Below are 14,102 nucleotides of genomic sequence, written 5' to 3'. Positions count from 1 at the left end.
CGGTTTTGTGGTTCAAAATGTTATTTCACCCTAGCGTCTAATCTTTCCTCCGCAATGCATGCATGCGAAGTGCATTGTCCATGCACGAAACGAACCTCCGCCCCTCTCAAAAGGGCCAGCTGTCCTGCGAAACCAAAATGCAAAAGCTGTCGAATATGTAACCACTAAGAATAAAAAAAGTCTCCCAAAAAAAACGATGAGTTTTCTTCATCAGCTTTTATGCGCGCATGACAAACCAGAGCGGTTACTGCTGATGTTGTGAAACCTCGAGAAGATGGCATGCTTCCACCATCCCAATGACGTTATCGCCGTCCGTGACACAAACAATGGATTCTGTTACGCAAGAGATATCTTCAGCGTCGTCTCGTCGGGCCGTCCGGATCATATTGCCCGCTTGGTGAATTGTCGTGTCGGACGACATGACAATCATGTCGTGGCGGGATACGAACATGTTTGGCAACTCCCCAACGGTCTGGTTCATACCAGTGTTGCTAATCTTCCTTATTCTACTGGGCGCCGCAACCTTGTCCTCCATTCTTATCCAGCCGGACTTGGAGCCGAATCCTGCCCGAAGAAGATCAATGCCTGTGGCCTTTGACGACAGTTCGAGTCCTTCAAGTGAAGGGATATCCGCTATTGGGACGCAAATGTGTCCCAGTATCTGGGGCGGTTTCGCGGTCGTCGCCGCTGCTGCACCAATGGCACCCCCTGGGTGATTCTTTGCGAATGCTGCAGACACATTATGGTGAATCTCGTTGGCAACGGTGATTGCTAATGCGTCACCGAGTGCCAGTGCGGCGGTTGTCGATGTCGATGGTGCAGAAACCCCAAAGGATGCCTGCTCGCTTTCAGGGATCGGGGCCGGTAACAGGATAGTCCTCGGACGCCGCTTGATGAATTCGCACGTATCACGGTGAGTATGGGACGTGAGCAGGATGGTTGGCAATGCGTCGTCCAGGTGTGGCAGCATCAGCATCAGTTCCTGTGTCTTTCCGGAGAAGGTGATGAAGAGTAGTGTGTCGTGGGCGTCAATTATACCCAAGTCTCCATGCAATGCCTCGGTTGGATGCAGGAAGACGGCGCGTATATCTAGACTTTGCAACGTGGCGACAAGTTTCTTGCCAATATGGCCAGACTTCCCGACACCAATCACAATGAGCTTTCCGCTGGCCAAAGCTTGGCGTGTAATCACCTGGACAGCTTTGTCAAACCCTTCGCGGGCCGTTGAGTCTGTTTCATACAACTTGGTAAGGGCAGCCAATGCTAGTGCTTCCGTGTTCAAGACGTGTAAGCCGCGGCGGAGACGGCTTTCCTTGGACGGCGATTCCTGAGGGCATTGCTGATAGCTGTTTTGAGCAGACTGCTGTTCGTGCTGCCTCTCCCGCTCCTGATCTTCTAGGCTGAATGGTTCTGTTGGATCGACTAGGGCTTGGTCTGATGGCGAGGCACACGGTGTTGGTGGGGATGGCGGTGGAAGAGCTGGTCTTTGTCTTGCGCCAAGTACTATCACGGCACTGGTCTGGATGGGCCGGCGTTCTGCGTGGCAGTTTTCGGTCATGTTGACGGTTTGAGGCGACAGACCCCCGCGTTGGGACGACAGAAAGTGTGGCTGATGGCTTGAGAAACCCCAAACTTCCTGTTCACGCCCGTTCTATGCTCATGTGTTGTCGCAGAAAAGGAAATCCGTACGAGGTTACAACGCTAGGCTAAGCCAAGATATTTGTAAATCGTCAAGTGCGCAAACAATCCTGATCTCTTCTTGTTTCTCAATGCCACCCGCAGACTCAAACCCAGAGCCAACGAGGCTCAAAATGGAGAGCGACTGGTTGGCCTCATTCGGATCCTGTTGCGCCGTGCCGACGGTGTATGTATGTATGTATGGCAAGAAATGGCGCTTACAAATCGACGGTTTGCAGAGCCGCCTCTCGCTCTAGAACAGCGAGTCTGTCGCAATGGGACCGCAGGGAGACGCCGAATTTGAGGGAGTGCCGTGGCAACTCAACATGCAAACTATGCTTGACAGGAAAGAGTTCCAGTATTCTGTGCACTTCCACGTTGCATCTTTAACTTGACCATGACGGCCCTTGATCTCGGGGTACCGACCGAGTCAATTACGTGTTGAAAAAAAGTGCTTGGCCTGGAGGGTCCTGCGGCCTATCGTGTGCTATGATTGGTCCAAAGCACTCGGAGAGCCGAAAAAAACGATAGTGGCGTCGGCTCGGCCTCACTTCCCATGTGTCTGATAATGCACGTTAAGCCGCTTCTTCATGCGTTTCGAAACTAGCGCGCATCATGGAGAAACAATCTTCGAGCGTCATTGACTCGTCCATGGTACCTGCATTGCTGCTGCGGCCTGCTTCGCCTTATGGTCACGATTCCATGGCATGCATGCCCCGACCTGTCCTCAGTTTTGGGGACGACACCATCTGGAAAATGGAAGGGCATCACATAGCAGGAGCCGCTGTGAGGTCGTCGACTGTATCAGCACCCTTGGACCGCACCCGATGCAATCATCGATGGCGTCAGCTCACAAGATTTGGATCGGGCTTGGACCAACTTGGATGTAGCGGGGTCACGCCATCGGTCGGAGGATCTGCCGTGCTTTTTAGTCGTATAGTACGTAGTACTACTACGAGTGTTACTGGTGAGCATCGATAACGGGGCAGGCGTGGCTGAGTGGGTGTCAAGGAACAGCGTTGATAGACTGCGAACGTCAAGGGAAAAGGTGTGGTGGAAGGGCATTCAAATGATTCAATGCCTCCAGGTGCCCTCTGGATTTTTGAGGAGATGAGGCGGCCAACGTGCCGTTGACCGTGTCAAAATGCCCCTGCCCCCCACGTGCACTCACATTGACCAGGAAGGAGCCATCAATCTCCCTCCTCTTTCCAATTGACTTTTGATTCTACTCCGCAAAGCCATGGAATCAACGAAATTGATGCCTGTGTGGCGCTTGGGCTGAGAAACATCCACCAGGTGGAAGCTTCAAATGTTGCACAAGTGGCTAATCTGATTCATCTTTGGTTTGATACCAACCGTTGCCGCCAACTTCTGAATTCCCTTGATCAGCGTGAGCCAGGCGGATATTGGCCGGCATGGGTTACGGTTCGTTTCAATCAATGCCCGATATTTTTTCCCCAGTCCTAATCGTGAAATAGCTATGGAATGATTGATCATAACCTGAGTCCTGTGATAATTCAGAAGGGCCATCAACCAACAGTGGCTATGTATCGCTCCACTCACTACCATAAACTCACAGATTGCTAAAATCCTTATCACAGCACATACCTGATTGACAACAGCATGCTTTATACCCTCGAAACCAGAACGCGATACCACGTCTTCTATCTTTGGTCGTTGTTAGCCATAGATTCAATGTATCAGCGGCGGTCTCGAATTGCAATCATTCTGATTGATTAACCGGGAGAACCCAAAATCTCATCGTTATTGTTCCGAATGCTACGAAAGCCTCACGGTAGGCTTTGTAGCTCACATCAATCGGCCAAGTGAACCGTCTAGACCAGTGCTGCGTGTAAAGTAGATCTGCCTCGTGACGATAGGCCCTCCCTTCATCCGAATCCTCTCCCTGGAGTTGTTACAATTGCGCTGTTTGAGTCATGCCACTGTTAGGCTTTGTTAGACACAACGGAGGGCCTCTGCATCACTGGTTATCTAATCGCCTGCTTTTTGATGACATTTTCGCCTCTTCTACCGATGAGATCACTGATGTTGATGCTACAATGATGGTGTCTCCTGGAGAATGCAACACAAAATTAGAATGCCCACCAGGCGATGGTCAGGAACGGGACCGACGTTGAAAGGGCACCCAACGAGCGGAAAGTTCAGTACCCCGGCGAAAGATGCTGTCGTAAAACCAAAGCCCGGGCAATATCCTCGAAACTTCCCTCCCGTTCATGCTAATCTTGGTGGTTTGTAAGATGATGTCCAGATCGACGTTAGCGACGGCCACATCAAGGCGTTCTAGAACATAATGACTGGCGATCTCCATGAGCGTGGTAAGTGTCAATATGGCCATAGTCTCGAAAGCGTGCCGAGGTCTCTCTGCTTCCTCTCGAACTTCCCGTCCTTGGTCAGCTCCTGGCAAGTTCCAACTATGACCTCTGAGACACAGTTAGCAAAACATCTCGCTCATTTCTTTATAATGGAAAGAAAAAATAAGCATCGTCACCGGAAGACTGGGAATGCCTGGTGATTTAAGCTATTTGCTGCAGCTTCAGAGCCTCTCGTCGCGATGAAATAAGTTTGGGTTCCACATACAGAGTACTACGCGTCGGCGCCGTGATGAGAGTTTATTTCCAGAGGAAAATCAGATAAGCATACGTCTCTGGCCCTATCCTGAGGGGCATGTTATGAAATACCTGGCAAATATTGGTTTCTAATTAGTTCTCAATGCGGTAAAAGTCCAACCAGGGACGGTTAAACTTTGCTCACTCACATTCGTAAAGAGGCAGTCCATATATTGGCTGCATGCGGATTTGTCTAGCGTACAATACATCCCTTCAACCGCGCGCAGGTGCCAGTTTTCTAATGAATAAGAATTCTAGATAATTAAAAAAGACTAGATTTGAAGATACTTAAGTCACTTGGAAATTGTTGTTATAAAAAATACTATATATAAAAAGTTATATTTTAATAAAACGTATAAGAAGCTAACCTCACTGCCAAAGAGGTAGGACTAGTTGGATCTCGCGGAAAAGTGGGCCAGTTACACAACTGGCACCTACGCACTTAAAGGGATGCACAATAATTGAAAGTAATTGTAGTACTCCGTACATGTCAATCGCAAATCGCGTCCGCATTTGCAATGGTGCACAAATTTGCCTCGGACACGGAGCACCAGCCACTGGCTCCCGCGGAAAGGGAAGGGGAACTTTCAATGTGTGGTAATATCTCGTTTGCTCAGCATATAGCCACCTGTGTAGGCATCAAGGGAAGCTTCCCTTCCATTTGTTACTCGGCATGGTTCGCGGGGACGAATTGCGGGGCATCTGGGGATTTGAGCTGATCTGGTGCCAGCACGGGTCATGGATCTTACATGCAGTCAGTTTCTTGTTTTCTGTGGCGTTGAAGCTTCACGAGTCTGATGACCTTACCTGGATGACGTGAGATTTTGAGACTGGTAGTGTCGCAGGCGCAAGGACTTACACTGGCCGGAAACAAACATTTGGAGGACGGTGCCTCTTTGTCCTGTGGAAGACTCCTTGGAGCAGCACCGACGCCAGCAACAACAGCGGGCTATCGCCGTGAGTTTCTTTGCATGAATTTAGAATCCAACAGCCCCTCAAGGTGCATCGCCGGCCTCGTATGCTCAAGTTCCAGGGATTAGAGGAGGGACCCAGCTCAATAAGGCGAGCCCACACACCCGGAGCACCAGACTCGAGTCTTGTATCATCGCTCAGGTGGGCCACGTAAGGTGACATGGAGCCCGTCCGTCAGTGGCTGTTGCCCAACCCATTGGGGTCGTTTTGGGCCATTTCGTGGTCGACACGTCTAGCCTTGTGCCTGACGACGCCTCGGTACAGCCGGGAACGGAAGCGAAACGAGCTAAAAGGTGCGACATGGACGACCACGTCCATGACAAGCCTCATGACACACGACATACCTAGCTAGAAATAGCAGGCGCAACCTCCAGACGAAACGGGCTTCCCTCCGTTCTCGAACTTTTCCTCTCCTTCATCTTCTCCCACGCCACTTCTACCTGCCATGCAGCTTGGGTAGTCGACACCTAGGCTCGTGTCGGAGCTTTTTGGAATCTTCTTGATTTCTGCCTCCCTTGCACTTTCTCCAGTACGCGACCGTCGTCGAGTCCCTGTCAGCCCTCTGCTTCCTAGCTCATGATGGCCTCACCCAATCATGGTACAGAGAAATTAGGCGGTCATTGGCCCCCTCCAGCGCCACAGGAGCCGCGTGAGACACCATCCACTCGACGACGACAGCGGCTCTGTGGTCGAAATTTGATGGTTTTACTTGTCGTGGCGGGTGCTTTCTGTGTTACTCTGTTTCGGGCATCCGGCCTCGCGGCAACCGCAGTGCTATCGACATCTGCGGCGTATGCTTCACTCTATGGCGGATCTGACAACGTGGCAAGGCCCGGGAATAAATGGGCGTCAGAAAGCCTACCAAATGGCGACTGGCCCAAAGACCAGTATCTCCTTGGAGTCGGCAAGGCTGATATTACTGGACCAGTAGTTGAAATCAACATGATGGGTTATGCAGATTTTGCTCAGATTGGACGCGGTCTGCGGCAACGACTATATTCGCGAGCTTTTATTGTCGGGGATATGAATAACCCGGAGGACCGCTTCGTCTATCTGGTTCTGGATATCCAATCTGGTGACACCGCTGTTCGATATGGAATCCTTCGGGGGTTAGAAGCACTAGGCTCTCGGTATTCTATGTATGGCCAGGATAATGTTGCTGTTACTGCAACGCACTCCCACTCCGGGCCGGGGGCGTGGTTAAACTACCTCCTGCCTCAAATTCCGAGTATGGGATTTGACCAACAGAGCTACCGGGCAATTGTTGAAGGGTGCATTTTATCCATTCGACGAGCACACGAGAGTCTTGCGCCAGGACACTTGAGCGTGGGTAAAACGAAGATTATGAATGCAAATATTAATCGCAGTTTGTTTGCCTATCTAGCTAATCCGGAAGAAGAACGGGCCAAATACAACATCAGCTCGGAAGACGACGGGTCCGTTGAAAAGGACATGACCTTGCTCAAGTTCCAGCGAGCTTCGGACGAGAAAAATATCGGAGTGCTCACCTGGTTTCCCACACATGGCACCTCCATGCAAGCCAATAACACCCTTATTACAGGGGATAATAAGGGTCTCGCGGCGGATTTGTTTGAGAAGCAGGTACAGGGGAATGGACGGGAGGCGGATGGTTTTGTGGCAGGCTTCTCGCAGGCAAACATGGGTGATGCGAGCCCAAATATTTTGGGTGCTTGGTGCGAAGATGGAACTGGCCAGCAGTGCGATTTCAAAACGAGCGCATGTAGTGATGGAAAGAGCAACCGGTGTCGTGCCAGAGGACCAAAGTTCGGAAGGAACGACTACGGAGCTGCGTCATGCTTCGAGATTGCTCGGCTACAACACGAAGGCGCGATAAGTATTTACAATTCTCTGAATGACCAGGCGCCGAATATTCAGGGAACGGGTGTGAAAGCGATTCACAGATTCCACGACATGTCCTTTTATAACTTTACATTGCCCAACGGATCAGAGGCGCAAACATGCCCGGCAGCGCTTGGGTACGGCTTTGGAGCCGGAACGTGGGACGAGCCTGGTCATTACGATCTTGTGCAACACGCCTCCTCTGCTTCGAATGCGAGGTTCATTTGGAGACTTATTACCTGGCTCCTCAAGTCACCTAGCAAAGAGCAGGTCGCTTGCCAGCACCCCAAGTCCATCATTCTAGACGTCGGCGAGGTCAGTCAGCCATACGCGTGGACCCCCAACGTGGTTGATATCCAGACATTCAGAGTAGGTCAACTTTTTATAATCGTCAGCCCGGGAGAAGCAACAACGATGGCCGGACGACGGTGGAAGGAGGCTGTAGCAAAACAGAGTATTCGGGCATTGCCAAACGAACTAGACGGCCAAGATCCTTTGGTGGTCCTTGGAGCGCCAAGCAACAGCTATACTCATTACATTTCGACACAAGAGGAATATAGGTCAGTACTTCGCCTTAGGCCGCTTTCTGTAAACCCTGCTGACCATGCATAGCATTCAACGCTACGAAGGTGCCTCTACACTCTATGGGCCACATACACTTGATGCGTACATAGAGCGCACAGTTGCGTCGATAAAATATCTCCGATCCAACAGTTCAAGTCGTGAGCACCGCGCAAAGAACAAATACCCGCCAGACAATAGCGGACGGTCTATCAGCTTCATAATTGGTGTTCTCTTCGATAGGACACCATGGTCCAAAGATTTTGGAGACGTAGTAAATAATGTTGCCAATTCTAGGTACAGAAGGGGCGAGAGAGTCTCGGCGTCCTTCGTCGGAGCCAATCCTCGCAACAATCTGCGCCTTGAACAGACATATGCTGCGGTTGAGTATCGTCCATCAGCAAATTCGCCATGGCAACAAGTTCGAGATGACTCGGACTGGGGACTCAGCTTCTATTGGCGACGGACGAGCAAGATACTCGGCTTAAGCGAAGTTGACATCAAATGGGAAATTGAAAATGATGCCCCTGTAGGGGAATACAGACTACGATACTATGGTGATTCGAAATCGATACGAGGAAAGTTGTCAGCGATTGAAGGAGTGAGCTCTGCATTTAGCGTTGTGTAACAGCATAATATCCAGTGTAACGGAGACGGAGTTTGGGTCGTCATATTTGTGCATTTTTTTCCTTGACATATGCAATATGTAACAAGCTTATCTATGCATTCAAGAATGGCGCTGGGAACATATGCCATGGCCTGCATGCTAAATGGTAGACTACATATACTTGATTGGCTATCGTTTAAAGAAGAAATATTAGAATAATTCATCAATTCAAACACGTTGACTCGGGTATTCAGTCAGATATGGGTTCTAGCTGGGTATTAATTCCCGGGCACACACGCCGCTGGGGCTGAACCGAAGCTCTGTGATTTACCCTGCACAAGGGCAGCGGGAAATGGACCAATTTAACACTGATTGCAGTTCTCTGAGCAATCAGGACCCTTGACGATCAATAGACCGTCCTTCTCTTGCGACTTCACCTACACAAGTCCCTGGGCGCCCAACTTGGTTAGAGGTGTACGAAAGACGCGCTGATTGCATACGGAATTCTGATTGGAAGGGTCAACTAGTTGCATACCTAAATGACTACTTAAGGTACTTAGTAAGTAGTCATTTGAAAGGCAATTACTTACCTAGGTACTCCGTATGGAGTATGGTATGTTGTTCGTTACGGTCCTGCAGGTCTCACCTTCCCGTTTTAAATGCTCGCATACGGAGTAAGGTGCTCGAGCACTTGCTCGAGCAACTACCTAGGTAAATAGGTAGATTGGTTGCCCCCTCTCCTCCCACATGCAACTTCTAGCCAATTTAAGCTACCATCTCCCGCACTCGCCTCTTTGTGCAAGGTTCGTCTGCTTAATCTACCAAGTGTTTAAGCTGGACCAAGGGGCGGGCGACAAAGCGAGGAACTAACAGACGTCACGACATTACACACAGGGAACCATGAGGCACCTGTTGTGGCTCGCGCCCCTGGTGGTGCAAGCTTTGGCGATGGCGTCCGCGACACTTAGAGGTGGCCGCGACGTCATGGACGCGCCGAACCAGAAGGGGTTGCTGGATTCGAGAGCGGCCGCTGGATATCCTGATGAGCCATTGCAGTGTTTTGAAGTCACGAATCCCGTCTTGTCTTCTGATGGTATTGTTGATGGTAATGAAATTCTGGATAGCTATCCTGGAAGTGTGCCACCCAAGGCGTGCAAGATCCAGTTGATGGATCACGTTTTTGGGAATAGTTATGGGCAGCCATTTGTTTGTAAGTAGAAGACGCCCGTGGTCAGTCCAGTCTTGGTATTCTGATAAATTGGGGTCTGCCTTCACACCAAATGAATACCGGCTGACTTTGTCCCTACTATGTCCAGCCGACTATACGCCGCCTGACGAGACAAAATGTCCCTTTAATAGGGTCATTATGAACTTTACCGTCGTGTCAGAGGGACATCAATTTGATCGTTTGGCCATCATGTGGCTGGGCGATACGGAAGTCTGGCGAACTTCGACCGCAGAGCCCAATGCTCACCCGGGTATCTCATGGACGTATTGGAAAGACATGACGACATACCTCTCAATATTGAAACGTCCTCAGAAGCTCATATTTGATCTCGGGAATCTTATTAATAGCAACTATACGGGCTCTTTCAACACCACGCTTACAGCCACGTTTATACAAGACCAAAACTTGACTGGGCCTGCTGCGCCGCCAGCTGATGAAATTGTGCCTTTTTCAGCTGGGAACGGAGCTTCTGGAAAAGGAAGCGCATTCACTTACCCTGATGAAAAGGCAGAAAAGTCAATCACATTGCCCCGAAACATAAAGCGTGCTGTCTTGTCGATTGCGGCCACTGGCCAATCTGATGAGGAGTTTTGGTGGACAAATGTTCCGGAGGATGCGATCAACAATTGGGAAGGAATGACGCTGCTCGGCAAAAGTTCGTTCCGCGAGGTTCGACTGCGAATTGATGGCCAACTTGCGGGCTTGTCGTGGCCGTACCCGGTCGTCTTTACAGGGGGAGTCTCACCTCCTTTACACAGACCCGTGGTTGGGCCGCAGGCTTTCGACCTAAGAGAGCAAGAAATCGACATTACGCCTTGGCTTGGTGTTTTGTGCAATGGAAAAGACCATACGTTTGGCTTGGAGGTGGTTGGTGCAGATGACGCTGTGGTAAACAGATACTGGCTACTTTCTGGCAAAATCTTTCTCTGGCTCGACAAAAGGGATGCTATCACCTCAGGATGCCCGCCAAAAGTGATTATAAGCAAGCCCAACTACAATCCACATGAATTGGCCGTCCAGAATAAGTCTCTTCGGTATGATCAAACGATTTCTCGCACCCTGCAAATCAAGTCCAAGATTAAGCATACCGGCGGCAAAACATTCGAGTCCGCCTGGTCTCAGCGCTTCGCCATGCAAAACACGGGCTATATGCTAGAAGCCGGCAATGTTCAACAAGTTAATGCATCGTACGAGGGAGAGGACAGAGCAACGAAAGACTCGGCCTCGTACTACTACGCTGGCTATTCTTACCCAATGCAAGTACGCCTTGTCCAAACAGCACCCGATGACAACTATACCTACACCTTGGACACCAACCTCACTCAAACAATGCAACTTGCCGTCACAGGCAACACAGTCTTCTCCAATGGTTTAGAGCCTTTTCTTGCCCGGATCACCGGCCGAGTATCCGGGTCCGTAATTCAGACGACCAAAAAGGGCAGAGCCTTCTTTTTTAAGAAGAAAGATGGCGGATCCAGTGGTTTTGGAAGCACACGCCAGACTTATAGCTTTGGTGCCAAGACCCTTGCAAACGGGGATGGTATAGGCTTCGCGGATGCTCAGAGTTTGTACTCACGGGAGGTGATGGTGAATAACGAGACAACGACGTTGGATAACGTGTGGGTATTTGGGAAGGACCTACCAAAAACCAAACCACAGGGACCACCACAGCAACCAATTGAGAGTAATGAATATGCTGCCAGGTTAATTGGAGGGAAGAGGCCAGGTACGAAGATTGGTATTCAGTGGGCGAAGGAGGCAGTTCTCCATGGTAATGAAAAGGACTAAAGAATGTACATAGATGGTGAAACGGTGTGACAAGCTGGTTAATGTGAGCGACTAACATCTTTAAGCCAGTTCCAGTTGCTATTGATCCAGTGTGTAAGTCAACTAGAGCCTGTTGACTTAGTGATTGGTTGTCTAAGTACCTACTGAGTACCTAAGTATGTACTTAAGTAACGTAAGTGCCCCCACGTACCAAAACATGGGTATAAAGTTCCTGAGTTGTCGTCTTCAGAATTGCTGGCCAGCCATGTGGAAATTTGACCGGTTGGCCAAACAAAGTCTAATCTCCATCTCCATCACCCAGTTGCCCATTGAGAAAAAAGTGCTTCGCAATAGGTGAACAAAGAGAAGAAAACAAAGTGCCAGGAACCAAGATGCCGAGGAACCGGGGATGGCGTCCGGTTAGTGGTGCGGACGCCACTATGATGATGTATGTGGCGCCGTTGCAGCCACTTTGAACTCGGACATACAGTGGGAGTACTTTTAAACAGCAACACACTCCATATTAGCACAATGAGGACCCAAGTACCAGTTTTCAGGTACAGAGTATATGATAACTCGTACATTCTACAAGGGAAAAACACGCGAGATTCAACTCCTACTGTAGGCAAGTGCTCCCCACATCGGTTGACCACAGTGTGGTGGTTTCTGAGGTTTTTTGCTCAGCCTCTGCTCCTATCCGCTTTCCCCGAACCCCCTATTGTTCCTCCCTCACATCATGGTGTTGCCTTTGTTAAGCCATCTTTGCTCGGCATCTGTATTCTTCGCGGCCTCCCATAAAGGCCGGCAGTTCGACGCGGAGGCTGACACCCCGTGCGGCGTTTGAGGGATCTGTACCGTTGGCATAGCTCCAATCGAACGCCGCTTGTTGGGCTTACCTCGACCCGAGATTTGATCAGTCCTGTGTTGCTGCCTATGCCGCCCGTTTTCTATCCATGATAGTTTGAAACTTTTCTTCTGGCTCTTCAGGATGGCTGCGAGTTCAGGCTTGCGCCGTCTCGGGCTCTGGGCATCTAACCCGACGAGGTTGCGCAGTCGCATGACAGCTCTGTCTCTATGCCTCGTCATCCTATTAATTTGCCCATTGGTACAGTTATACGGCGTCAGCGAAGCCAATTTTTACACCCGATACTGGCCAATGCATTCTTTGCTAGTCGCCAAGGCTGGCCATCCTCAATCAACTATCAATTCGCCATGTCGAGACTTTCCCAGCGCTGAGGGAATTGTCGTGTCTTTGAAAACGAGGGCCGGGAATGCCTATTCAAGGCTTCCTCTGCACTTTTTGACTCATTTACAATGCCTACCCGATATTTTGGTCTTTTCAGACATGGTGAGTATACTTTTGCCTATCTGGCTGTTGGATGAATGCACACTACATGCGGGCGCGTATTGATGTCTGATGCGTGTTGTGCAGGAACAAGACATTGCTGGTCATCGGGCTCATGATGTGCTTGACCGCGTCGAAAACTATGTCAAGATGCAACATAAAGAATTTCGCTTCTATAAAGACCAAATAGGCTGCTCTGGTCCTCAGGAACAGTGTCAGGACGACCCCATTATGGCGGCAGAGCTGGAGAAGTACATGACCATCAACAGTGTTGCTCGAGCGTGGGAACTTCGACCCGGGCGCGATTGGTATGTCTTCATCGAGGATGACACCTATGTCATCTGGCCCAACCTGATTCACTGGCTGCGCAAAAAGGCACGTCGAAATCGGGACCCGTTTGTGGGAAGTGCCGTCATGCTCGACGGTTATGCCTTTGCGCACGGCAGTAGTGGGTTCGTTCTCTCTGGGCGCTTAATTCGCCGTTGGATGAAGAAATTTCCAGACGTAGCCGAAACGTACGACAAGTTGGCTCACGAAATTCAATATGGCGGCTTGGCCCTTGCAAAGGCCCTGGAAGTGGCCAACGTTGGGGTCAAACAAGCGCACCCAATGTTCAATGGAGAGAATCCAACCACTGCGCCGTTCGGTCATAACCATTGGTGCCAGCCCGTTTTTACTATGGCAACGATGACTTCCCAGAAGATCAGCGATTTGTGGGAATATGAAAAGTCAAGAAACGACTCTGTATGTTGCATCTAACACGGAGTGGCATTCCGCGGAAGCTAATCACTTCATCAGAGCCTCATCCAATACAGACATCTCTATCACCAATTTTTTGAACCATACATGGCCTATTACCGCAAAAACTGGGACAATCTCTCCAGTGGTACCTGCTACATTGGTCCCGATGACCAAGACCGAGTCTCCGATTGGATTAAAAGCCAGCAAAAACCAGAATCGGAGAAAAACATTGTCGAAAAGTACGCCCACAGATCAGCAGCAGCTTGCGCCAAAGTCTGCGAAGCTGAGGGCCTAGATATTGCTGACTCTGACTTCTCGTCACTTCTGACCGAGACGTCACGAGGCAAGTTTGTCCGCGCCAAGTACGAGGAGAAGGCCCAGCGGAACACCTTGTTCAAGTTGAATAGGAGGTGTTTTCAGTGGAAATACGACAACGGCGTGTGCTTTACGTCTCCAACTTTTACTCTAGGAGGGCCTATACAAGAAGCAGAAGAAAGGAAAGATGGGGAGGTAGTGACGAGCGGTTGGTTCGTCAAGGGTATTGCCGACTGGGTTGATGCCATGGGGAACTGTGCGCTGGACTGGATAGAACCAGTTACTCCTCACTAGAGTGAGAACAAGAAGTATTCCTCGATGCTGTACCTGGCGCTGGGTTGCTTCATTTTCCATTCTCTTTGTGTTTCTAGGTTTGGGGCAAAGAAAGTATATAATAGCATA

At 50.0% G+C, this 14,102-nt stretch overlaps 4 protein-coding genes across 4 annotated transcripts; 3 read left to right on the top strand and 1 right to left on the bottom strand.

Moving 5' to 3' along the window:
- Positions 1-244: 244 nt before the first annotated feature.
- gutQ (Arabinose 5-phosphate isomerase GutQ) lies at positions 245-1,558 on the bottom strand (the record flags this gene model as incomplete). Its single annotated transcript, XM_014690035.1, has 1 exon — positions 245-1,558. One exon carries the CDS (start codon positions 1,556-1,558, stop codon positions 245-247), a length of 1,314 nt encoding a protein of 437 aa, XP_014545521.1.
- Positions 1,559-5,855: 4,297 nt separating this feature from the next.
- On the top strand, positions 5,856-8,325 carry NCER3 (Neutral ceramidase 3; the record flags this gene model as incomplete). The annotated part of the gene is made up of 2 exons (XM_014690036.1): positions 5,856-7,696; positions 7,749-8,325. 2 exons carry the CDS (start codon positions 5,856-5,858, stop codon positions 8,323-8,325), a joined length of 2,418 nt encoding a protein of 805 aa, XP_014545522.1.
- An 879-nt stretch (positions 8,326-9,204) lies between these two features.
- Positions 9,205-11,320, top strand: PNAA (Peptide-N4-(N-acetyl-beta-glucosaminyl)asparagine amidase A; the record flags this gene model as incomplete). The annotated part of the gene is made up of 2 exons (XM_014690037.2): positions 9,205-9,514; positions 9,621-11,320. 2 exons carry the CDS (start codon positions 9,205-9,207, stop codon positions 11,318-11,320), a joined length of 2,010 nt encoding a protein of 669 aa, XP_014545523.2.
- Positions 11,321-12,644: 1,324 nt separating this feature from the next.
- G6M90_00g075750 (uncharacterized protein) lies at positions 12,645-13,994 on the top strand (the record flags this gene model as incomplete). Its single annotated transcript, XM_014690038.1, has 3 exons — positions 12,645-12,647; positions 12,732-13,388; positions 13,443-13,994. The coding sequence occupies 3 exons, from the start codon at positions 12,645-12,647 to the stop codon at positions 13,992-13,994; spliced, it is 1,212 nt and encodes a 403-aa protein (XP_014545524.1).
- Between the last annotated feature and the right edge of the window lie 108 nt (positions 13,995-14,102).

This window comes from Metarhizium brunneum, chromosome 4 (assembly GCF_013426205.1).
Source record: "Metarhizium brunneum chromosome 4, complete sequence".
Classification (NCBI taxonomy): domain Eukaryota; kingdom Fungi; phylum Ascomycota; class Sordariomycetes; order Hypocreales; family Clavicipitaceae; genus Metarhizium; species Metarhizium brunneum.
The sequence above is the reverse complement of the archived record's forward strand: the minus strand, read 5'-3'. Positions and strand labels throughout refer to the sequence as shown.